Source organism: Tachypleus tridentatus, chromosome 7 (genome assembly GCF_004210375.1).
Source record: "Tachypleus tridentatus isolate NWPU-2018 chromosome 7, ASM421037v1, whole genome shotgun sequence".
NCBI classification, from domain to species: domain Eukaryota; kingdom Metazoa; phylum Arthropoda; class Merostomata; order Xiphosura; family Limulidae; genus Tachypleus; species Tachypleus tridentatus.
The window spans coordinates 155,506,870-155,533,915 of NC_134831.1; the positions used below are offsets into that span (position 1 = coordinate 155,506,870).

The 27,046-nt window shown below is 30.6% G+C and overlaps 1 protein-coding gene across 6 annotated transcripts in view; it reads right to left on the reverse strand.

Moving 5' to 3' along the window:
- The window catches only part of LOC143256967 (cilia- and flagella-associated protein 263-like), a 97,117-nt gene that overhangs the window by 23,768 nt on the left and 46,303 nt on the right, over nucleotides 1-27,046 (reverse strand). For 4 of the 6 annotated variants that reach the window (XM_076514916.1, XM_076514910.1, XM_076514914.1 and 1 more), the window contains exons 6-7: nucleotides 22,546-22,701; nucleotides 17,565-17,672 (exon numbers count right to left, since the gene is read on the reverse strand). In XM_076514916.1, coding sequence (XP_076371031.1) covers nucleotides 17,565-17,672; nucleotides 22,546-22,701 — 264 coding nt within the window. The remainder of the gene's footprint in view (nucleotides 1-17,564; nucleotides 17,673-22,545; nucleotides 22,702-27,046) is intronic. The other 2 variants (XM_076514911.1, XM_076514913.1) reach the window with 2 other exon arrangements.

Consider the following 27,046-nt stretch of genomic DNA (forward strand, 5'->3'; position numbering starts at 1 on the left):
TTGTATTTATCCCCTGAGTAAATCTCAGCTTCAGATCTGTTTATATTATTACATAATCATAAGGGAATACATACATGCCCAAATACTCTTATAGGTTACATGTAATCTATGAATGGTGGCATTGCTATGGTGGAATTCCTTTCTAAATTTTTTTTGTATGATAAATTTCAAAACCTGTACTCACACACAAAGGAGGTTTTTTTAGAGCAAGCTGTTTGAAGCCAAAATAATTACGGCTTAGAAAAACTTCAGCGAGAAACACACTTATAAAAATATTACAAAACACACATGAATAATGCAATACTAATGCAAATAAAACTAAAACAAATGAGATAATAACCCAAATATAACATACAAAAACAGAAGCCAAAAAAACACAAAACTAGCCTCATCTCTGTACACATCTGTCACCATTTCGTTTCACTTATGTTTCTATGGTATTATTTTATTATTATTTTATATAATATAATATAATATCATATATAATATTTAATATAATATTATATTATTTTTCTGTAGATGTAACTGAATAAAGCAGCAAAAGGTAAAACAAAATAGTTCCACTGCCTGTAATTTCTTACAAATAGCCACAACAGAAGGAATGATTAAGAAAAATATTTCATCTTCAAGGTCAGACATCATAACATACGATCATCTTTTACCTGAAGTTTTATCAACATTTTGTACTGCTCTTTACAGTAATCTTTTGCAAATCAGTGACTTCTTACTTCAGATACATAGTTTAGTAGTTCCTCGAAATTTTAGTCACTTGCCAAGCCAAAGAAAACGTTTTTTTAATAATGCAGAGTAAAGTCGAAGATGACAGATAAGGGCAATTACAAAAAAATCAACTAAAGTTGAGCATGGCAGTGAAAAAGTTATGGTCATGATAACTAGGGGAAAAACTCTGTGGTGCACCCTTCCCTTGGTGCCCTAGAAACATGCTTATTTTGCTTAATGGTTAATCCAGAGCCGCATGCCACATCCAGGAAACTCCAACAGCAAGCCCATAGCTTGAACCTGTGTGATTTGTTGTCAAAGCAACTGACATTATTTGCATCAGCCAACTATACTGACACTATTTTGCCAAAGTAGTGTAGTTTTAAATGCAACATGGTTAGAAATAATGTGTCCAAGTGGTTGTTCTTTGGAGATAAAAACAGATTTGAAATAATGTAAACTACATATATACATATTTTTTTTTCTCACATTACTCTTATTTTGTTGATGATCAACAGCAATGTTAGTCCTAGTGGCTTCATATATCATCTTGCAAGCTTTCACAAATTGAGTCATAACTTTTAATAGTAAAATATTTTTTCAGTATGAGTAGCAGTTAATATTAGGGTGCACTTGGCCTTCTCCTGGCCACGATTCTCTAATTTCACCTAAATTCAGCATTTTTATCTTTTCTGAATTAATAAAAACAAAAATTGTAATGAAAATGTGCTTCATATTCAAATATCATTAAGAAAAACATGACAAAAGATTTATATATATAAATGAGAAATATGCATACTCATTAATACTTAATACAGAAAATAATTAGTTATTCCTCAGTTGCAGCTAAGTTTGGAGAAGATAAATGGCTTGACTTCTGTAACAACTTAGAAAACTCACAAACTAATTCTAAAAAAATCCAGAAAAATATTAAATTTCTGTCATCTAACAAAAACAATAATAATTTATTCTGCCAAATAAAGAAATAATATTACAGCAAAAACCAACATCCAAAGATGCATCACACAAAACAAACAATATAGATTATCTCAAACAATAAACTGAATCAATCTACAAATCATTTAATAATAATCAAGCAACAACAGGTATATTTTTATGTTGAAAAAACATTTGATAGTATTTGACACAATGCTAAAAAATTAACTAAAAAAGCTAATTACTGATGAAACTATAATGAGATAGATATTGAACTTTCTAGCTGACAGAACAACTAAAGTTAAAGTTAATAATACACTATTAAAAACATTTAATATACTGTAGGATTATCACAAGGATCCATCTTTTTGCCACTCCTATACATGATATTTGTTAACACCATCCAGTTCTCCAACTCATTATATACATATCACTTTCAAAATATCAGAAACTTAGTAATTTGGAGCATGTCTAAAAATCTATTCATAGCAATGGCCCATGTTGAAAATTCACTAAATTTAATCCATAAATGGTGTAAAAATGATGATTGATACTAAATTCAACAAAATCATATACAATACCCTTCTTCAAAATACTATGCAAAAATATAAAAACTCTCAAGAAAATCAAACTTACATCAGGAAATACACAAATAAAAACTAATAACAACATTAAACTTTTCGGTATCACCTCTGACACCCAGCTAACATGGAACAAACATATTCAGAACATACATACCTTGACATATCAACTACATTAGGCTCATTGCTGGTAAGTACATAAGCTATACACCTGCAATATACCTAAAAATAAGTAAAACATTTGTACACCCACTTAAAACCTATAAATACAACAAAACAGAGCAATAAAATTAGCCCAAAGGCTTCCAAAAGTTACCCTAGTAAGTTACATACAGAAAACCAACAACCTACCCACTTTAAAAAATAGATTAACTAAACTAGCTTTCAAATATAAAAAAGCAGAAAAAGAAGTAAATTGTCAGATGCACTACTTGAACTTACAAGCTACCCTACCAAACACACTTTGCCATACTGTCTCTTCTGCAAACAGGAAAACAAAACATAAAACACATACACACAAAAAGCTGAACACCATGTCATGTTATTATTAACCATCATATTTTTTTTTACAGCCATGGCACAGAACAGATAAATTATTTGGATTCTGTCCTATGAAAGTGGGTTTTCTTATAGTCACTCCAGTTTCCACCCACAACAAAATCCACCTGGATATTGGACCATATTGTCCTTGACCTCATTGAAAAGAGCTCCCAGTTCAGTTTGTTTCTTTCCATAAAATCTGATTCAATAATATTCATTAAAGAATGAAATTAGTTCCTAAGTTCAAAATTATTGTCTTATCAATAGACAATGTGATTTTAAATTTAATACTTCAAATGTATGTTTGGATCTCTCTGTCTCACCTTGTCCGAACTCTTTACCTCTACACTTCATTAACAACCACTGAAAAAAAAAGACCTTCATCTCTCAAATACTTCCTGTAAATGTTTTAAATGCTATTATTGCCATAGTAGCTAATTATTCTCACATGCAGAGTTGAAGGGAAAAAAAATGTTCCTAAGCCCCCTATTGGAAAGAGTAGGTAACTATGACACTGTTTTCTCTTCCTTCAAACTAAATTCTTACTATAATTAGTTTTTCCCTGTTAGCTATTTTTAATCAGATGGTTTTGTAACATGAACAAACATATATTGGTACAGAAGTTAAATGATATAACCTGTTGTATGTGTGAGCTGCAGCTTTGCAGTAAAAACCTTCCAATGGGTGATGCTACAGGTATGTGTAGAGTAAGCAGACCCAGTACCTCCAAAGTACCAGTAGTTTTCCTTGGTACCATAAGGGATTAGTCTGTTGCACAACCAGTTCTGCTATGGTAATACAATTAATGTTGCAATTTGCTACTTCACTTCCAGAAACCATCTTCCAACATATGTGATTGAAGTATGACTGTGTTGTTTCAGTTGAACCACAAACAGGAAAAAACATCTGATTGTAAAACTTTCAAGTTCACTAGTTGATGTTTGTGGATACAATACTGATAAAGAACAGCTATAGGAATATAGAGACTGGTGATAGAACTTGCCAATATATTTAAAATATCAGATAGTTTAATGAGTATAAGAGCTACTTGCTATCACACAGACACAGGTGATATATGTTCTATAAAACAAATAATATACAAGCTTAAAAAATTTAGTACTAGCCAACAATCACTGCAAGCAGAATTCAAATCCCTGTAGTTTATCTCTTGAAATAAAAAATAAACACATACATACATATGTACCACTTGTTTAATACCCGAGTTCTATTTTGAACAAGTATATACAAGGAGTTTTATTTATGAGCACTGCTCATTTACTATTCTGAGTTATTTCAATAATTATATTTTAATGAATGTGATATATTTCATATTGTGCAACTTTAATTTTAAGTGACTTCTACAGTGACATTTTCTGTTACTATCAATAATCAGATCATATTTTTTGTTAAGCTACTTTTAGTTCCATCAATTTCTGTCATTAGAAATTACATTTTTTCATTGCAAATATTCACCAGATTCTACCACCATAAATACCCACATATAGCACACACATTTTTTTTCCCAAAATTTCTGGACATCATTTGACACTGATGAATCACTGGAAATTAAAAACAACAACAAAGAAGAATAAAGATGATATTAAACATAGATAAATACTTCAGATGTCCTATTTTATAATTCTACAATAAGTAAAGCACATATTCACAGTAATCACAAATTTAAAGTCTAAAAAAGTCCATGTCATCATCATCATTTTCAAATAATTCATCCTGGGTGATAGCATTGAGATATTGTAGATCATTATTATTACTGGCTTTGGCAAAGCAGCTCCAGTGGTCATGGCATTATCATCATCCTTCCATAGAATGTCATCTTCACTACCATCTAGAGCTTTTCTTGAACACCTTGACTATTGGTTTTTCAGGGAGATCATTTCAGACATAAAAATTCCCCAAGCAGATTGTGGCAAAATCCACCTTTTGCATACTTCCTCCATTGAAGAATGTGTGGGACACATTTACCACTCATATTTATGATCAGTCAAATTTTATCAGGCAAAACTTTTTCAAATTCTGAGAGCTTTTTGCAGTGGGTTGTAAAATAATGCTAAAATACATTTGCAGTAATATTCAATCATAATCACTCTCCTATGCTTTATCTACAGGGTGCTTTATTTAAAAACACGTATATACAAATTACAGGCAACCGTAAGTTCATCCTTTGTTTGTTCATTAATATATTTAATTAGTCAGCAATGGTTGTCACTCACACACACATGTACAATTACTAATCAGGACAATAATACACCACTCACTATACAAAGACCAATCAGTTGTTAGAACTGCTCTGCACACCACACATGTACATACTGATTTTTCGTAGTATGTGAGGCCACAAAATATACTGCACACTACATGCAGGTATTTATGGTACTCTGATTAACCAATTTCAACAATGTTTCATGTTATTTGTTATTAATTCCTTATATGCATTATTTCATTAAAGTCCAGATTGTCTTCAGCATCATTCTTTATTTCAATTTTTTTTATATGTACTTGCATAAATTTTCTGTACTAACAAATAATTTTATGAATTTCACATTTTTTTGGGTTACAGTGAATTTCAAACAACTATTTATCTCTAAAATACTCATAGTCTTTCCATTGGAAGTTGATCTCATGTGGTCAACCAGCATATGACTTATAATTTTCAATATACTTGCCACAATGCAGAGCATACGTCAACTTATCAGTAATTCTTCACTCTCCCACAATACTTATCATGCATGCACCAGAACAACTTGTGTTTATCCTTTTTCCTCTCATAATCCAGATTTACTTTTTCAAAGTGATGGTGTTAACATCACTCACTCTGAACCTTTATTTCAACATTTATACCAGAATTAAAAACTCTACAATTTCTTTGGAAGCCTTACACATGGAAAAATTGTTGGCTTTTATTGATTAATGTTTTCAGGCTGTTAATTCTGACTCATCTACTACTATTCTTGGCAGTTATCACACTCGCATGGATGCTCATCTGTGGATCAGTGAAAAACCCACCATTTTACCCATAAAAATACACATACACACACACACAAAAAAAAAAGCTTATTCATTTGTCAACTATCTCTAACTTTAAAAAAGCTTCTTCAAGTCTGATTCCTGTTATTTAATTAGGCAGTGGGTACAATAGAGTAATCAAAAAACACATACAAACTAGTATCCCCAATTTAATCAGAGCTATGAGAAGTGAACAGGCATATCTCATCATATATCTTATGTTGCAATTGCTTATAAACTGTTCTACACACGTTGATGGAAGTGAACATCACAGTCTTACTTTTTATTTATTTATGTTATTCATAAAGCAAGGTGGAACTGTGTCTATGACAAAAGATGAGAGTTATGTAGCATGCTAGAATTCTAACTATATGAATTTAGATAAATGCAGTATCTTAAGAGAAGAAGAACCCTAATTATTCATATATGACAAGGGAAAATATAAGAATAGGTTGCATCTTATAAAAGTCCATTTATAATATACAATATAAACACCAAATCTCCTAAACCAAGAGAGACCAGTTTTTCATTGTTCAATTTAATGACTTCTCAACCTCAGAAACCCTTGTAATTATTAACATGAGTGAAACAGAAAAATCTTAAGCTACCATATATTTTATATGGGTATAATGCTATGTTTGGAGAATAACCATATGCACAAACAGAATTCCAAAGCTAAAAACCTGAGGTATTAGTAGAATTTTAAAAATGCATTCAAATTCATCTACACTCCATCCAGTAAGATTAGCACTAACTGTAAATGATATGAGGAAGCCAATTTAGTAGATAAAAACCAAATATCACTTTAAGATTTTAAGACACATTATTATAGACAAGCTAGATCAGGTACACAAACCATTTCATTAGCACTGATGGAGAGAAATCCATAGAAAGAGATTTTCTGTTAAGTATAAATAACCTTTGTTGATCCCTTCTGAAATATTTTGCTTATGCAAAACAGCAACAAACTGCCCTGATAAAAAAAAAATTCTTGGATGAAAATCAGTAAGAGTAGATAACATAGTTAATAAAAAACAGTGGTTGTCTTTTCTTATATCAAAAGTCTTTAATAACAAGGATGCAGGCATAGGATCATCTCAGAACAAAAAAAGTATGAGATGCATACAAGATGTAAATATCAGATTTCTGCCAATTTATAGAAAGAAGAGAAGAATACATAACTTCAGTAAAAGTCACTGAAGGTATAAAAGAAGGATGGACAAGATATCTTAACTCTATTTATACAGGACTGGTCAAAATGATGGACCATGCAACAATCATGCAATCAACAGTGTATATATACTATAATATTCAATGGATTAGTGTATCTTCATCAAATTTTAAAAGCTTTCAGACAACATTTCATGTGTTTTGTAAACAAAAAAACAGGCTTTTTAATTAAGTATTTTTACAAAAAATTAATGCAGTAAGAATCTGGCTTAGGCACAGTGATTTTCATGTTGATATTAAAGATACCTTTTTATTATACAGTTTTCAAGTTTCATTTACATAACCTAAATGAGTATCACATTTCTTTTTTTCTGTAAAATGTTTTTTAGACTGTCCATTTGACCAACCTCATATCTACCACTAAACCTACAAAATAAATCTATGTTACTCTTCTTTTATTCTCAAATGTCTTCCTAAACTATTTACTTTACAGCCTAAGCTAACAGATTTTTTTTCATTTAGCTTTTAAAATTTATAACTGAACTTCAACTGAGACTATTTTGGTAGTTTTACATGAACAATGGATTCACACCAGCATGCTTGTGTCAAATTACATAACATTGTTTATGCATAGAACATGCTATAATCAGTGATGAGAATATTGTTTATTTACTTAATTTAAAATTACTTACAATGAATTTCTTTTTTTTCATATTTCAGTTAATTTTATAACAATAAATACAAATGCACATAAAAAAACATGAAATTTAGTACTAAGTCTGAAGTCTTGTCTTCTTCAAAATTTTGTACTCATATAATCCAAGTCAACATCAAAGTTCAACCCTAATTCAAAGTAATGATTATGTGTTGTAAGAAATGTTTTAAATATTTAAATGTCTAATTTAGTATTGGAAACATTTTGATATATATAAAATAGAACATCATAAAACTAATATAATTTATTTGGCTTTCCAACTAAGATAGAAATGGTTTAAAACAGTTCGTCTATTTGGTCAAGCAGAGCTCCAACAGCAAAAAAACAACAAAGAAAATGACATCAAAATGCCTAGTTCTGCTTTATCCAAAGAGTTCAGAACTCAAAGTTGTCAGTTAAGCAAAATTTTCACTTTTTATTGTTTACAAATAATACAATTTCTCTATATATAAAGCACAAAATCTGTGTGTCTGTTTGTGCATTATCTAACCACTTCTAAATCACTTAGCCAATCTCAACAAAACTTTGTGGGACAATAGTTTGGAATAAGGAGCATGTTAGTGGGGAATAACCCCTCCATTCCCCACTAGTACTGTTTCTGGGCATTTATTTTCTTTGGTGTAAGTTAATGTTAACTACATTTAAAGATAGTGCCATGTCCTTATAGAAGCAAAAAACATTAACTTTTCTATAACACAACATAAACAAAGTGTGAGGGGGTCACACAAACATCTTATATATCTCAGAGAGTGAACTAACACTATCTATGAAGAAATGCAATGAAAAGAAATGCTCAACAATATTGCAATAATACATAAACTCAGCTAAAGTTTCTACTCCAACAGCCACCATAAGATTGATATTAATAGCTGTTTCTTGAGTTATAACTCTTCCTACTTTGATCCATGAAGCTTCAACTGACCCATTTCTGCAACCAATGACCATCAATTAATTAATCATGTGAAAAACTGTGGAAGGACATCATGATCTAGATGTTGAAAGTAGGTAACAGAAAACACCCCTACTACCATCACTTTGTGTGTTACTTTTTCTAACATTGTCACTGCACAGTATATACATTGTTTTAAGTACAGGAGATAGATTCCTCAAGCAAGCCATGTTGGGCAAATCTATGTTAGAGAAACTCAATATCTCATAGAATTAATAGAGATATGGGAATACAGCAGAGTTGAGTTTCCAATACAAGATTACATATGGATTTTTTTTATGTGTAAATGAAAAGCCCTACCATACAATATTGTATACAAAATAAAAATATAAAATCATAAATATAACAACATTCACATGTGATGTCATGCACCTGTAAATGCAAATATGTTAAATTAAATCATATAGTACTGCATTTTATTGTAACACTTGCCTATGAATGAAAAAACAAAAACCTTTTGTTGATGAAAATAAGGCTTGTGATGATGATGATAACAGGTTTGGAAGTTGAGAGATTAGTTTATGATTAATGGATCATTTGGATCAGTGAAAATTTCAGCCTCAAGCTCCAAGGAGGTAGAATTAGGTGAGATGAGGTCAAAATGCATTACACTGGCTGACTTGGGCTTCATAAAGTCATTAAGATACTTGACTTTCTTTCACAAATCGTTCATGATTTCTCTGCAAGTTGGTAGGACATCATTAGACCCTCTTTTAAATTTAATGTTACTTTCCATTATGGAATCTAGGTATACAGCCATTTCTGTGAGCTAACTATTCTTGTACAAGAAAACACACATAGCCTTCACTGTGGGGATGTATTTAGCAAGTTCTGTTTCTTCAGCATCTTCATTACTATCATTGGCTATCAGTGCTTCATGTTCTTCATTCATTGGCTATTGGTAATGGGATCCCAGCAACTCAACCACCTCCTTGTCCTTCATATTATCAAACCCCTCACTTCTGATTAATGAGTCTCACAATATCAACAACTTCCTTCTCAACCATTGAAAATCCCTTGAAATCATTCATGATTTCAGACCAAAGATGATGCCAGCACACATTTATGGTAGACTATTTCACCTCATGCCATGACATTCTGGTAATATCAATACAATCCTTAATGTTATGGAATTTCCAAAACATGGTTAAATTTTCAAAAACACTGGAGTCTGTAGTTTGGGTTCCACATTCCTTGTGTAGTAAGACTTGAATGTCTTTACTACTCCTTACAGTATTGATATGGTATTGGAAGGTAAAAATACTATTTCCACATTAGAATGCCTGAGCTGCATTGTGTTAGGGTCATGGATAGAAGCATTATCCAAAGCTAGAAGAATTTTAAGGTTGAAGATCTTCTTTGTCAAGTATTTTTTAACCTCGTGCATATAATAATTTTGTAAACAGTTTTTGAATAGGATCTTAGTTAACCAAGTTTTTTTATTTGAGCATCAAACAACAGGCAAGTGTCACTTATTCTTGCCTATTGATATGGATGGGTTTTTGGAACAATACACTAACATAGACTTGCATTTAAAGTCACTTGATATATTCCTGCAAGAGAAAGCAAAGTGAGCTCATCATTAAAGACCTTAACACCAGATACTACCTTTTGCTCTTCAATGATATATGTTCTGATGTCCATCTTCTTATAAAAGAGAACTGTTTCATCTGCATTAAACACCTGTTGAGGGGCATATCCTTTTTCCTTAATTAATTAATGGAACCTTGGCTTGAACTGTGCAGCAAAATCACTATCAGCTGCCTCAGTTTCATCTTGCAACTTCACATTATGCAGGTTGAAGTGTTGCTAAAATCTGGAAAACTAGCCTTTACTTTTTACTTGCCTGTAACTCACTGGCATCTGCAGTACTTTCCCCCTCACTGAAGACTACATATTCATACAGACTATGCATCTTCTCAAGTATCAATATGCTATCAACAACAGAGCCATTTGTTTTCATTAATCCACATATCCAATACTTTCTCCATGAACAGATTCCACCTTAACACTTGCATGGATTTTCTCTTCACTCCTCCTAATTATACGTATAAAAAACTTGTTCATACAATACTCCCAACCTATGAATGCTATACTCATCCTGCTTTGTAACTTATCAAGGATCTGAAGTTTCACAACTAATGCCATAACTTTGTGGCTTTTCCTTGCCTCACTAACACTTGATGATACTTTACAGTTTGATTCCATACTACTATTTAATAGTAATTAAGAAAAGTAGCAAAAAGTGGTAAAAATAAATTGACTACACAACACTGAACTTAGCCCTATCGCTTACATTTTCGCTTACAAAACACAGTTTATTCCCATACGAATGTTAACATCTAGCTTGGATAAACTTGTAATGGCCCTTGCCCCATATTTAGAAAGCTAGAAGTTAAGGTTAAAGGAAACTGTATACTTTTTGCATGTTATTACTACATGTTCTTTAGTGCATTATTTAACTATAAATTGTAATTATAAATAGATGTACACTGTTACAAACTCAAAGCTATCTTGGATAAACAAATGCAATTTCAATTTGAAATCATTCTTAAAGGAAAAAAAAATGATAATATATATGTCATTTAATTATTATCATGTGTATGTATGTATTTACGAAGTTGGGCAAATTGATCAATCCTATATGGTGTTAGAGTAGAGAAAATAAGAGAGAAAATATAAATTTTAATGAAAAAAAAAGTCTGGAATGTATTTAGAAGATTTTAGGGATTACACAAAGAAAATTTGAGATTTTTGAAATAAAGAAAAGTATTTTTTAATTTTAACATGAAAATTATTTTTCACACAGACTATTCAAAGCAAACACTAGATATATTCATGAACATATATTTATTTTCATTTATTAAAAATTGCTAAAATATGATTTTTTGTATGTGAAGAACTTATAATATTAATTAAAAGACTGCCAAATTCCATGAAGATATAACACAACATATTGAAAGCTGAAAGTATTAAATTTATAAAGACTTTAAACGTTTACAAAATGGAGGCATGGTCAGTCAAATTGACTGAGCCTGTGTTCAGAACATTTTAATTATCTATAGCACTCATATGTCTGCATGTTGGGCAAAAACTGTGTAAAATCAAATTTTCCATGTATGACAGAGAATTGGTTGCTTTTAATTTTGCATGTATAAACAAATTCATGTTGGTCAAACTCACATTCTAGAAGGTTTACTGCATATACAAAGTGTATATGCAGTTTCTTAGCGATTCTACAAAACTTTTGGTGAGGTAATAAAAATACTGTTATAATATGTTATATTATAAATAAATTGTGTGAAAATTAGGATTTTTATGACATTTATGATAGCATCCACCCTCACATTTCTTTAAGTTCATAACACAGACAAAGGATTTGTACTTTAGCTTGTAACAAACATAAACGAGAATTTATGACTATTTTTGAAAGCAGAATGCTATGTGGCAGGCATGGTGTGTGGTTTGCAGTTAACTGCTTATATCTCCATAAAGCAAACAATTTTTTACTACAAGTTGACAATTTAGCTCAAAGATATATACAGTATAAATAGGTAATTCCACAAAAAAGTTACAAAGTCATCTAGGAGTAGCATACAATGCATAAATAGACAATTTGAAATGAAGAAGGTGTCATGTGATAAAAAAAAAGACTTAGCATTTATTTGAAAATGTTCTTTTGGAATCAATAATTAAAACTTATAACATTAAAACGACTATAAATTACATACTGATGCAAAGTTTATTGATATAAACAAGTAACAGATTACTTTAATGAAATTTTGAATGTAACCTGCAAAGCTATTCTGCCTTGTGCACTTTGATCCACTAGTTCTAAGTAGTGAAAAATCAGAAAACTTTTCAAAATCAAAGTCTAAGAAGGATGATACCTTAATAGAACATGCAGAAGATATGAAAGAAAAAGTTTGCTCAAATATTTTACCTGAATGCCTCATGTGAATTGATGAATTCCATTCCATGTGATCAACTCACAGATGATTCTGTGAATGAAGATATATGAATTAGGTTTAAATCAAACATTCCAGTTGGTGATGGAACTTGAATCAATTAAATCAATTATCAAATAAATCATCATCCAGGAGTTGCAGGATCATCAGATCAAGTAGTATAGGAACATCAACACTCTGTGATGAAGATACAGTAAACCTCATATGATTCATTCCATTAAATGCAGAATGAAAAAGTACATTACATGATAGAAGGTGCTTCAATTGCAGCTTAAAAGGAAATACTACCAGGAACTGCAGAAAGAAGCTTTTAATTAGAGAACTGTTTTTCAAAGCAAAAAAAGTAAGCCAAAGGAAAGTAGATGTTTAAATTATAATTTAAAAGGACACATCATAAAAAACTGCTTTCAATTGATGATTGTGGAAGGAAATTACTACACGTGGAAAACATGAATATTACATCACAGACTGTAACCAAGTTGATGATGTTATAAGGAAAAGAATATTTCACCAGCCCCATTGGAAATACAAAATGTATTATTTAAAGAAACCAATAAATAAGAGTTATTGATGGAAAGCCTTGCAGAATGTTGAATGAACTTGGTATTACAGCCATAATTCTTTGATTCAGTCTGGTAATGAAAGGCGCAAAATTGCCTCCAAAGATGAAGGAAGAGAATAGATTGGTGTGTACAGCATGTGAATATAAAGATCCAACAAGCAGAGACACCTCCACAGCTGGAAGCTTTTTACACCACATAAATGCATAATGCAAGACTAATTAACATTAGGGATTGACTTCATTTAGAAATATTATTGTGGTTTTGAACTAGCTCAACAGTCTCTAACAAAGAAAGCCCTATATACTACATGAATACAACACCACCAAAAGTTGAATTTCAAACAGGAACAAAAGTAAGTGTAGAGGATAATGAGACAGTTACCTCAGAATGCAGAAAACAAAATCCAAAAGAATAGATGGTCCAAGCCAAAAGTTATTTGTTTTAATGTCAAAAGAAGATATCCAACTTAATTTTAGTGAAAACCTCACTAGAAACAAGACAACCTGCTGGTGAGTGCAGGATGCCATTGGAATGATTTCCAGAATATCTAAAAGGATGCAACCACCAGTAAGTGTGCTCAACCATCTACAAGAAGAGAACTGCCCCAATGAAAAAAACAACAACTGACAATAAAGAGATCATCTCATCCTCTTACCATAAGCCACAGAAAAGAAAAGCATAAAAAACACTTGTTCAATAGAAAGTTTAAACTCAGTAAATGTATGATAACAAATAATTTGTTTTGTTAATCAGAATTTATGAGTAGATAAATAAAAATTGTGAATCTAAATATCTTCAAATAAGAATCACAAAAAAGTGAGAAAACAAGACTAGCGATACTATAGACATTATTTATTCAAACTACAAACCCCTATTTTGGCTCCATGCTGTTATCTGGAATTACATTTGGTGGAGTCAAAATAGGTATTTGTAGTTTAAGTAGATAATGTCTACAGTATCTCCAGCCTTGTGTCAGGTTTTTAAATTCTCAATTTTTTATTTATCTTGTTTGCTGGCTTTTCATTGCTCAACTGTGAACAAAGGATTAATTGATATGTTAGCTAACCTTATACATTGTAATAATAATGAACACAGCTAGCAGCAAGTTGATACAGTTCATGATGGTTTACTGTAGCTATCAACTATTTGATCGCATTCATTAGATATGTAAAATGTCAAGCTGTAGCTGGAGATTGTGATGGAGACGTCTTTAAAAATATAATGAGTGTTTATAGTTTGTGTTATTAAATTTATAGTTTTTGTGTTGCTAAATTCTCCATACATTAGCATTAGCATAGCAAGGGACAAATATCAGACTAAGACACAACCCCCTCAACATTTATAACATTTAACCAATAGAAAAAAAGCCTTTTCAAATAAAAATACATACATTTAGAACATCAGTTTAAATAAACCTTTGTATCTTTTACAGTGATTATTCTATGAATATGTGTAACAACATTTAATACTATGTGTGCTGAATTTTCAAACTCTTATTTGAATTTTATTCATGCTATGAGATGGTTTAGGTACAACTGAAATCTTATGTGATGTAATACTAAAAACCTTTAGTTCTGTTTAACTTAAATCAAAGTCTTTAGTCTTCATTAATTGTTTATTTCCACATAAGATATTTCTATTACTTTTTATTTCTGATTCATTTTATTACTTAACTTCAATCTATTTTTATTTTAATTTACTTTTTATCATGTTTCATTGTTTTTGAAATTATTTATTTATTCATTTTAATTAACAATAGCTTTCTAATATTTATTCACATTCACTCTTTATATGCAACCCACTTTAGTTTCACACATTATGGTTTGGTCTTTCTTTTTTAAATAATTTCTCTAATTCTGTTCCCCTTACTAATTATTATGTTTCACACTCATAACATTTCCACAAAAAGCTTAGTTAAACATTTTCAATTTATCATTTGAGGTGTCATGAATTATACTATAATGAAACTCTTGCTTATATGATAATGGAAAAAAATTTTATCACATAATGTGCAACTCTCAACTTTGCAAGATTGTTATCTTGTGTGCATGTAGATTTCATCTCTGCTTCCTGTCACAGAGAATTTTATTTTTTCCATTCTCAGGGTGCAGATATGACATCTTGAATAAGTCACATGCAGATCTAATGAACTGGCGCCATCTATATAGATATTATAGTACTGTATGTTGTATGTCCATGTAAGTAATTTTCAGGGTTAGGATGGATCTTCACCAAAATTGAAATGGAGGTTCATTAGGTCCATGGGGAAATACAAATTTTCAATTTTGCATTTTTTATTAGTGTTTTTGCAGTTTTTTAAACTGTTACTTTACCCCTGTTGGTGGATCTTCATCAAATTTTCCATAAACGTTTGTTGAGTCCATGAAAAGATACACACAAATTTGCAGTTTCACATGTGTTTTTATGAGCCTTTTGGGTTTTTAAAAAATTATTTATAAAGGAAATAACTTTCATTAATCATGAATTTACGTAACTTCTATCCAGGGTATAGGTACCCCAGTTAGTAATGTATAATACTTTATCTACAACAAAACAAAACTGTTATAATGTGATGTCAAACAAGTTATTCTTTACCATGTAAATCATGCATCTGATGGTCCATCTTATGTTTTAAAATGTATATGATTGACCATTCAGCTTATGCTCACAAATTTTACAGTTATGACATTTCACTTCATACTGAAGTGTAATAGCCAAGTATCAGGGGTAGGTTGGTACCAATGTTCATGCTTAAAATTGGTGTTTACAAAGTCCTGAACAATCCTGAATTGGATATGAGGAACTTGAATAAGATATTTCTACATGCAAATTTTCAGTTTCACATTTTGTGTTTTGCTGTTTTTATTGATGTTTTTTTGGATTTTTTAAATTATATACAACAGAAACAACTTATCATGTCCTAAGACAACCTTTCATTTATCAAGAATTTATCTAATTTCTGTCCATGGTATGAGTACCCCAACTAGTACCTATAATGCTAATGATGATCATCTTGCTTACATGTTATACTTCTAAATTTCTCTCAGTATATATCTATCTTCTGTCTTTTGAAAGTACACAGGTTATTGGTTACTTTCACAAGTTACCAAATTTTTTATCATACTTGCTTTCTTAACATCAGTTTTGTAATACAACAAAATTACACAGTCTAGCTCACTCCCTATACGTCACTTTAAGTATTACAATGAGTGAAAACTTTCAAAATAATAATATTTATTTTCAAAGTGGAAGAACTGTCTACATTTTATACATCAAATCAAAAACACAGAGAAACAAAAAAAGACTACAAGTTGCAGATTTAAATTAATGTTTAATAATCAAGACATAAACATCATACAATCAGCCACTAAATTTACTCTCTGAAGAGAGGATAGATTACTTTTCATGCTTTTTAGTAACCCAGTCTTCATAGCACTGCAATAATGCCTCACAATTTTAATTTTAAGAAATTAAGACACCTACTATTACTGCTCTGTCAAAAGGTTTGTCAACATTATATTCTAATTTAATGTTACTTGAAAGACACATTGTGTTGCTACTCTCAAAAATATAAAATATATATAAATTCACCCATCCAACCAGTATACTATAATTAAAACTGTAAACTAATAGTTTATAAACCCTTAAGGAGTTAAATCCCTAGTACCAACTTTAAACGATCAAAATTCTTTGTTATTACATTTATTGTGGCCTTTGTATAATAATAAAATAAATCTTCTGAACAATTTTGAAATAAAGAATATGATTTATGAAAAGATGGCAAATTATCAATGTATTTATTATGATGCAGAGGTGAAATTCTATTGGTACTCAAAGGTACCGAGTACTGAAATTAATTTTTAAGGCAGTACTAGTGATGTAACTGCTTTGGCCTGCTTTGTCTTTTTTCATCTTTATATACAGATTTGTTGATTTTTTTTTAATAAACAGATCTGCATCACTCAGTTAAGTATCTTTACTTTTCTTTGAAAACATCTCCCCTGTTATGATGTTACTTCAGGTAACAACTCTTCAGCTGCAGTACTTGAAATATAGCAATTTTTTCAACCAATATAGTTTTATCTTCTACTGGTTAAATATGAAAATTAGCCAGCTAAAAACTAAATAAATTATAATGTAAACTAAACGTTTTGTTCTAAATTAGAACCACAGTATAATTTCAGATTTATGTATATAACAACAAAATGGGTTTGAAATGTTTAATTCACTTCTTTCAATATCAATTTTAAAGTTATTTGTAAAATATCTCAAAAAATTCTAAAATAAAATTTTATATTAAAAGAATAATAAACTACTAATTGTGATACATCTACAAGAAATACTGTATCTTATAATTCTATGGTATGCATTTAAGTATTTTAATTCTCAATACCTTACCTGTTTAATGTTAATGATTTCATTATCTAGATAATTTAGAAGGTCTTCCAATCTATCAATATCTTTTTCTTGTTCCTCATAATTACGAATAGTTTCTTGTAGTTTGGTCTACATTAAAAAAATTTTTTTAAATTTTGGTACAATAAACCATCTGTGAATTTATTAAATTTCATTAAAGTATCAAAATGTTATTACATGAACAGTTTGTACAACAGGATACTTTGTTTCAAAACTTAACACCAAACAACATCTTTATCCTGTCAATTACTGGACTTAATTATCAAGTTATATAAAATACCACAAGTGTACAAACAAACATAAAAATAAACGTTTTTGTACAACATTTAACTTCCTTTGTTTCACACACTTTTTCAACTGCTATATAGCAGTTTCTTTTTCTCAAATTACACAAATTGTACAATGATTAATGATCAACTTAAAATGATAACTTTTATAACTACATGTACAGTGCTTTATTTTAAAAAAAGAAACATATGCTAAATAACATATATGGCATTATCCTATACCCATAGTGTTTCATCTATTAATATTAAAGTCTTGAAACTGCAACTATCATGCTATTTCCGAGCTGGAAATATTTAGTAGAGATTTCACTGATACCTAACCTATTCCATAATTTTTTTAAATAAGCTATTATTTTTGTTTGTTGTCAAGCACAAAGCTATACAACAAGTTATCTGACTCTGACTACCTTAAGAATCAAAACCAGATGTTTAGTGTTAATAAGCTCTCAGACATACCACTGAACCACTGGGAGACAATAAGCTATGAAATATGTTACAATAAAACTATTCCAACAACACAAGATGATGGACTACATAATTAATTTTTACACAAATATTTTTTATGTGTGAAACTACAGTTTTTAACTTGTGTTTCATCTCATAAAAGTATATTTTAACTACTAATGTACACATATTTTGTGTATGTTGGGAAATAGTAAAGTACTTAATATTCAGTACTACTGTGTGCAAAAATGTCACATCTTCAGTCTTTAGAGTATGGGTGTTTTAAACATTGTTTTACTGCATTCACCAGTAAGTGAGATTTTTATTTTTTTATATATATATATAATGTCACATACTTACAGCTCAAAAAATGAATGCTATAAAATCATACAGCTTAAATAGTGTTACATAATGTTTTACAGTATTCTGATTAAAGAGGATCTTCCAACTTTATAACAACAATTTACATATGAAATGCAGTGATGTATAACCACAGTTACAAACTGTTTTGTCAAAGGCATAAGTGAATTACTGACCCTTGAGCACTGCAATATCACCATAATACAACTTATAGTTAGTCCTAGATGGAATAATACATGGATGCTGGTTTTTCATTAAAAATGTGCATAATATGCTCAAGTACACAGAAAATATAAGTAAATGTAGAACTCCTGCAGAATTCAGTTAAGGTTTATTTAAATGTACTACAGTGACATTCACGTTTATATATTTACAGAGTTTACAGTTATAACAGTTGCATTTTCAGTTACTCTCATGCACAACTTGATAGCTACTGGTATACTAATGTTATAAAATATTAATAATTATAATTAAATTGGTTTTATTTTGTATCTACTCTTCTATTTGTCATGCTGTAAGAGATCACTTGAATTTTAGTGTGTGCAAACAAAGATGTTTCCCATTCAGTCTTTCTAAATACATTGTCTAAAGATGTGTACATCTTTGCACCAAAACAGCGTCATGACTTATAAATACCATTTCTTTCTTTATTTTTTGATGGAAATTTAATAATTGCCATGATGACATACTTTGTGTTAGTTTTTTTTTTCATGGAAAATACACTTTCTATATTTATTTGTTGTTGTTTTGTTTTGTTTTTTAATGGTATAAATGGCTTACTTATACTAAAGTGTGATTTGCTGGTTTTAAAAATGAATTATCTTGTTAGTTTTTACCATGTATCTTTCAAATGAAACTCAAACTTATTAATAAATTTTCATTTTTGTTACACATGTTAATAAATACCATATTCATACATTTCAGTATTTGTCAAACAATTTTATTCATAAAACAATATAGCCTTTCATATAAAATAAAATTCTAAGGAATTTAGGTAAAATTATCTACATACAGTGAAACAATTCCCTGCAGATTCTGTCTGGGCATGTTAATGAATGAAAAAGCTTTGCCACATCTCTTTACAAGAGAAAACAATTACAGTGAAAAGCATATATACAGCTAAAGTACACAACATCTCCATGTAGTTCAGTAGGAAAACACAAAACAGCAAAATATTTAAGAAAGTAAAAGCAAGCACCAAAATTATACACCATGTCAATCCAGGGCAATACAACAAAATACCAGTGATTACCAGTTTTATTGGCAACTGAAATTTTGAGAATCTCACCTAATGATCCTAAAAGGATCATAACATAGAACCAAGTAAATGAGATTAGTCTTCACCTTGTGTACTAGTTCCTAAATATGATGGTTTGATTAGATTCTGTACAGACTTTTGCAAAGTAACTGCTTTGAAAAGGACAGATTCCTAAACCATTCCAAGAATGGCAGATTGTATTAATCAAATTGGAAAAGCCAGTTATATCACAAAATCTGACCTGCTGAAGAGATACCGGGATATCCCCAACAGACGGGGCAAAATAATCCTCTACTTTTGTCACACATGATGGATTATATCAGTACAATGTAATACCATTTAGGATGAAAAATTATTAAGCTGGTTTTCAGCAAATGATGATTCAATATCACAACAATATGTCAAATGTTGGAATTTATGTTGATGATACTATAATTTACAGTGACACCTGGGAAGAACACTTATATGCATTATTGTGTTTTTGAGAGACTTAAAAAGCCAATCACACTGTAAATTTGGCAAAAACTGACTTTTGTAAAGACAAGGTAGTTTACTTAAGTCATGTAGTAGGCCATAGCCAAGTTTCTCCAATTCAAGCCCAAGTTGATTGCATTGTGAATTATCAAACTCCTACAAAAGAAAAGCTTGATGAGATTTTTGGGAGTAGCTGGTTATCACAGGAAGTTTTGTAAAATTTTGCTGGCATCCTTTACTATTAACAAACCTATTAAAGAAAATCTTTATTATGTGTTTACCCTGTATTAATGGCACCTAATTTTGACAAGCCTTTTGCATTAGCTGTTGATGTCAGCAATTGTGGTGATGATGCCAATCTGTTACAATCAGATAACAAAGATATTAAACACCCTGTTTCTACAAAAGTTTAATTGTCGCCAAAATAATTATTCAACAATGGCCTTAGTGTTAGCTTTAGAACATTTCAGTTTGTATGTTTCTGCATCCCAACAACCTACTGTTATTTATACTGATCACAAGCTGTTGATGTTTCTGAAACAAATGAAGGAGAAAACAAAAGACTGTTAAATTGGTGTTTAACATTATAAGAATATGAATTGAAAATAATCAATGTCAAAAAATATAATAACATTTGTGCTGATGGACTTTCACAAGGAGATGTAACATATATACACTATTATATATAGTTTTTTAATATCAGTGTTTTTTTAGATAAAAATATATTTAAAAATGCATGTAACTTATATTGTTAAATGTATTTTGCAAAAGTCCCACCTATTCTCTCAATTTGTAGAAGATTTTCCTGCATAAGAATCAACAATGTACAACATGTGTATGTATAATGCTAGTGACTGCCAGTATTACTGCCAATTCAAATTTTAAGACCCTCTCCTTATGACTATAAAAGGTAGCCATTGCAATATGCAGAAAGATAGTTTTATATTGTTGGTTTGCTACAGTTAGTATACTATAAACCTCAGAAGTTATAACTGTGATCAATGCTTATCAATTGAGAAACTATAGATATTTGACTAGGAATGTTAATAGATTTCAAATATTATAAACCATTTAACTTCAGAGTATTAACTTTTGACACCAGTATTTCTAAACGAATATCTGATATTTTCAACAGTGAAAAACTTCAGAGTAATGCTATGACTTCAAATTTCTAGCTATTTGAAATTATAATACATAACAAATGACACAAATTTCAAACAGTAATTCTAAGAAGACTAAACTAGACCTAAGAGAATCCCTAGATTTGGAATGTGATAATTGGCAATCTTTAGAGGTGGGAAAAAAAGATGAAAAAAAATCCTTGTCAGCCAACAAAGGTTAACCAATTTCAGTAGAAGCCACAGCAAAGTCTATGAAGAAATGTTGGAACCTGTAACATGCAACTTCCCAAAACATGTTAATAGATTAATCCATTATCAAGTAATTGCATCTGCGGCACACAAAAATGGCTTCTTGTTGTTGTAGATCACGAAGATGGTAAGGTGATCTTCAGAATGCATTGTACAAAAAAGTTTCACAAAACCCAAGTACAGAAATACAGTAACATTAATTAACTGATAAATATGAAAAACGAAATTTGCTGAACAAATCAAATGAAGTTTAAAATGAACCACTTTGTGAAAAAAACAAAGTCAAACACAGATCAATAAATAAATCAATAAAACATGTCAGAATTTGTTTTTAGAAGTCAAATTAAATTCTACTAGCAGTGGAGATTCACTTAGATATATGTTGTAAGACTGAATCGTTACAACAGAAATTGTGATGTTGAGAAACAGAATGTAATCATATCCAAGTAGAAGTAACAGTTAGAGGGGCAACCATAAAATATTTTCATGTTGTGTGAATTACCTCTCACTACTAATCATGTGAACATATTGTTTAGTCACATTAAATTATAGACATAGTAGTTATTAACTGTATTAAATAATTTTGTAGATACTTTTATCCAAAACAATGTATATGATTGAAATAATATTATTAAAAGCCAACTTGGTACACTAAGAGTAAAAAATAAACTAATAATAACAAAAATACAATAAAAACTCTATAAAATTACCCATTCTATCACAAAGGTTTGAAACAATTTAGATGTTACTTTATAGATAAAGTTATCTACCTTATGATCATTTAAAACTTGAAGAGAATCACTGGTCATTAATTTCAGATGTACCAATTGCTGGTTTCGTTTTTCAATCATATGGAGATACCGACTATTTTCTATCTTTAACTGGCTAAAATCAACCTCATTAAGCTCTTCCCCCATCTCCTCCTTCTGTAAATAGAAGTTACTGAGATGATGATTTATGAACTATGTTATATCACAGCTAAAGTTAAGTATTTAGTTTAGATTTATTTTTATAATGTCCTGATAGAAATAATATTACTGAGAAAAGCTTCATATTCTATGTAACAAGAAACCATTAAAATGGCATCAAAAGATATTTCACAATGTAGTCTAAATGTTATAGTTTTCCTTTACTGAAAATGTATTTTCAGTAGGTATTTATCTCAAATAAATAGGGGGTAGGAAAGAGCATCATACCATCTTTACCACAAGTTCATGAGACTGAAAGGAATTTCGTATCCCTCAACCTATGAACAGGCACATGATAACAGTGCAAGATATTGAATAAATCATCCAAGAAACTGACATCCAAGATTAAAATGATTTATATGTTATATAAACCATCCCACTGAAATATATAATGACTGAAACTGCCCCAAGTGCAGTAACATCCTCAGAATAATAAGCATCAGGGACAGAAAAAGGGGGAAGAACCACAGTAAACTGAAAGTATCACCATCATGACCCACAACACGGATGGAATAAAAAGAGAAAAATGAGTAAGGGAATAGAGACATCTGTAATACATGCATCAGAAATCATGTTGATTGGTTCACCTCTGAATCCAAAATCCAGCCACTGGAGACCAACATCTTACTGAGGATGAGATGAGAGATCTCATCTAAGGAATGAACTCTAATTTTGACAGTTCAGTCCTACATTATACAGTGTAGAATATCTCTTCATCTAAGTAAGCAGAACACCACTGAATATATAAGCATTCAAATATATATATTATTCGTATTTCATTAACACATTCAGGAGAATGCCTCTCGCTAGAAAGTAGTAAGGTCTCTCAAACTCTGTTAATGGAAAAAAAGGGAAGAAAGCACAGTGGAGGGTCCAGATGAGCAATGACATGTGAGACAGTACAATGAGTGACTGCATTTTGAAGAGCACACCACACTGATTTACTCAATACAAAGTATGGCAGAGATGAGCAACTATCACTTTCTACTTTACCATGAGTCAATACAGTTTGGGTATGTAACAGGAAAAACTTATCCAACTGGAAAATCCACTTACCTGAACTGACAGTGGAAGCAGTAGAAGTGTATATTAATACTATCCTCATTTAACTAATTATCAGTTAACCTATGAATAGAACCATGGGTAAATAAAAAATAACAGACACTTATTAAGCATAACTGAGCAAGATATTTAACCTAATTATTGATTAATTCAAAAGTAGAACTACAGGTAAACCTCAAAATAAGCATGTGAAGCCTAATCAAACAGTAAACATATCACTAAACACTAAAATAAAAATTTAACCAAACAATAAGTATGTATAATATGGGAGAAGTTTATGTGGATCATAGCTCAAGGGTTCTACACAAACTGAGTAACTAGCAAGAACTATATAAGATACATGATAATGAAAACGAAATTGATATGGTTGTAAAAGTGTGTAGTACAATAACATATACAAGAAAGAAAAAAGAATGTAGTTAAACTAATGATTGATTTAACAGTAAGATTAATTATACATAATCCTAAAATAACAAAAATCATTGTAAACCTAAGAGAATGGTACTGGAGAAAAGTTAAAATTAAGATTAATTGCTAACCTGAACAAGCTTAGAAGAACTGACCAATCCAATGAAGATGAAAATCTTCCCTCACAGTACCATGACCTGTGTAAATATGCTGATGGGACATACAACCTCCAAATTGGTAATATAAAAATCATAATGCAAAATTAATATCCAAACACAACTTCGTTCACAGAAACAGATAAAACATTTTGTAATGAAGTAATAAGTACGTAGAAATATAAAATAATTCCACTTTGGAATAACTCAATAAGTATACAAATACCACTATTCCATAAGAAAGAGTAAACATGTTGAGAGAAATGAATACAAAGATATGGAAAAAAAATTAAAATAAACCACCTGAAGAGAGCACAAATTAAGTGTTATAACACAAGTTATGTTAATTAGAAGTGACTCTTTGATATAAATGATCAAAGGGAGTCACAGGTGTCAAGAGAGTGTGCTTCACTCATAATAGTGGAGGGTTGTTGCATAATAACTTGCATGTAAGATGCATCAGAATTAGTCAATTCCAGATTGGTGGAAGTTTGAAGGCTTGTGGCATGCACAAAAAGATATTTTAGATGGTAGCACTGAGCAATAATAGTAACTGATGTAAGAGGAGGTAATGTACTGTACCAGAACTTAACTTCAATATAGCATTTTATTAATACACATTCTAATATAGTAGTTGCATGATATTTAGATATGACTTTACAGATAAATATATTTCTCATATGATACTATGAAACTATAAAAAAATCAACTAACCTTACTTTTAGATAACACAACTGCTGTTTTACAAAAGTGTGAGTGGTCATTGAGATGAACATTTAACACTGTATGAGGCTGTGTAAAACAACAATTAAACCGTTGTTGGCACCAATCAGTTACAAAATAAAACAAAATGAAAACACTTGCAACTGGGCTATCAAATCCTATCATGAGTGAATGCATCTTTCTTATATAAAAACAAATCATTAAAATATAAAGTAAGAAACTACTGGGAGGATGAGTACTAAAGATGACTGTCTTTGATGTTTTATATACATGGAAATTATTTCAATAGTTACCATGACAGATTTCTTCAATGTGTAAAGAAATATATAATATTATAAACAGTAACATAAATGACTAGATTACAAGTGCTATCCTGCATAACTGGTAACTATTGTGATATATGGGTATACCGTGTTTTCAATCATCTTTATCAATGCAAGCATTTTTTTTTTTAAATTTTGTGTTGGCTGTTTATACAATTTTAGCATATATGAGGTCCACTAAACCACTGAAGTTATTTTGTTCTAGTCTTGGTCAGAATTATACATGGTTATCTCTGTTCTTGAGCAAGAAAATGCTGTGTGAAGAGTCTGGATTACCCCAAAAGGGATAAGTGAAAAGTCATACATGATGTTGGAATGTAAGTTAGGCAAGATAAAATATTGTAAAATATTGATAACACTATGTAACAAAATGTTTACTTTTTCTCGTTCCTGGGCAGAAAATGTTACTTACCAATTGCTTATGCCTAAAGTAAATGGAAAAGACCTATTTTTCTCTTCAAACTTTGCTTTTGTAACCTGGGAACATATAACAAAAACATGATGAGAGACTATATATTTGGGGAGCTGATACATGAAAGTGATTTACATTACAGTCATAATTCTCAAAAAACTGCTCACTTCTAAACATTTTTGTATAACTTTAGTATAAATACATGTAAATCTTGATTCATATGTTGTTTCATTCAGACCTTATGTAAATGTTCAAATTTGCCCATTTTTACATAGAAAATAGGTTAATTTATAAATTTCATTATCCAGGTCACAAAAGCAAAGTTTGAAGGGAATAAAGGACATTTTCTGTACTTTTACAGCATAAGCAATTAAGAAATAACACATATTATCCAGGAACAAAATTTGTGTTACATAGAGTAATTAATACAAATGGAGAAGAGACTGGATAGAGGAAGAAGGAACAAACTGAACAGCGGAAGCAGTGATTAAACAGGGAACAACAATTGTGCAGGCCATAATGGACCAATGATAATGACTCAACACACAGTGGCTTGAAAGACAAACAACTCTTGGAGAAGGCAATGGATCCTTGTGTACGAATACTAGCAATCATCAGACTAGTTTACACTGAAAGCATTCACTACCAGAGCCACCAGCTGAAGGAACCACAGATCATAATAGAATGAATTTAGCTGTGAAGAGGTAGGCAAACTTGGCCAATAGAAGAAAACCCCACCAGAAAGCCTGGTGATCACTTCATGGAGAGAGAATCTTGTTGAAATGAGATAATCAATATATAACAAACCAACATGAGTTGTCCCAGAAGTGAAGATCCAATGTCTGAAACTAAAGTGAACAAGAACACGTGTGCCTAATCAATAAATGAAAGATACAATAATCAAATACTGAGAATGAATCAAAACCAACCAGCCCAATAGGAGGAACTGATTAAAAATCCAATGAAATGGAAGAAGTTCTAAAAGAGTGGTCTGGAATCCTAATTCAATCAAAGAACAACAAACTTATGAGAGTCCATATATCCCATCCAATCTGTGAGAAATGCTTCTAGTAAAAGGTACAACATGGGATAGGGATGTGAAAAAAAAGAACATTAGCCACAGTAGAGTATCTACAGAGGCCCCAGGCAAAACTGACCTACAGAGAGAGATGGAGAACAAAAGCAGAACTCAAGGGATTTTAAATGAGAGTTTACAGATT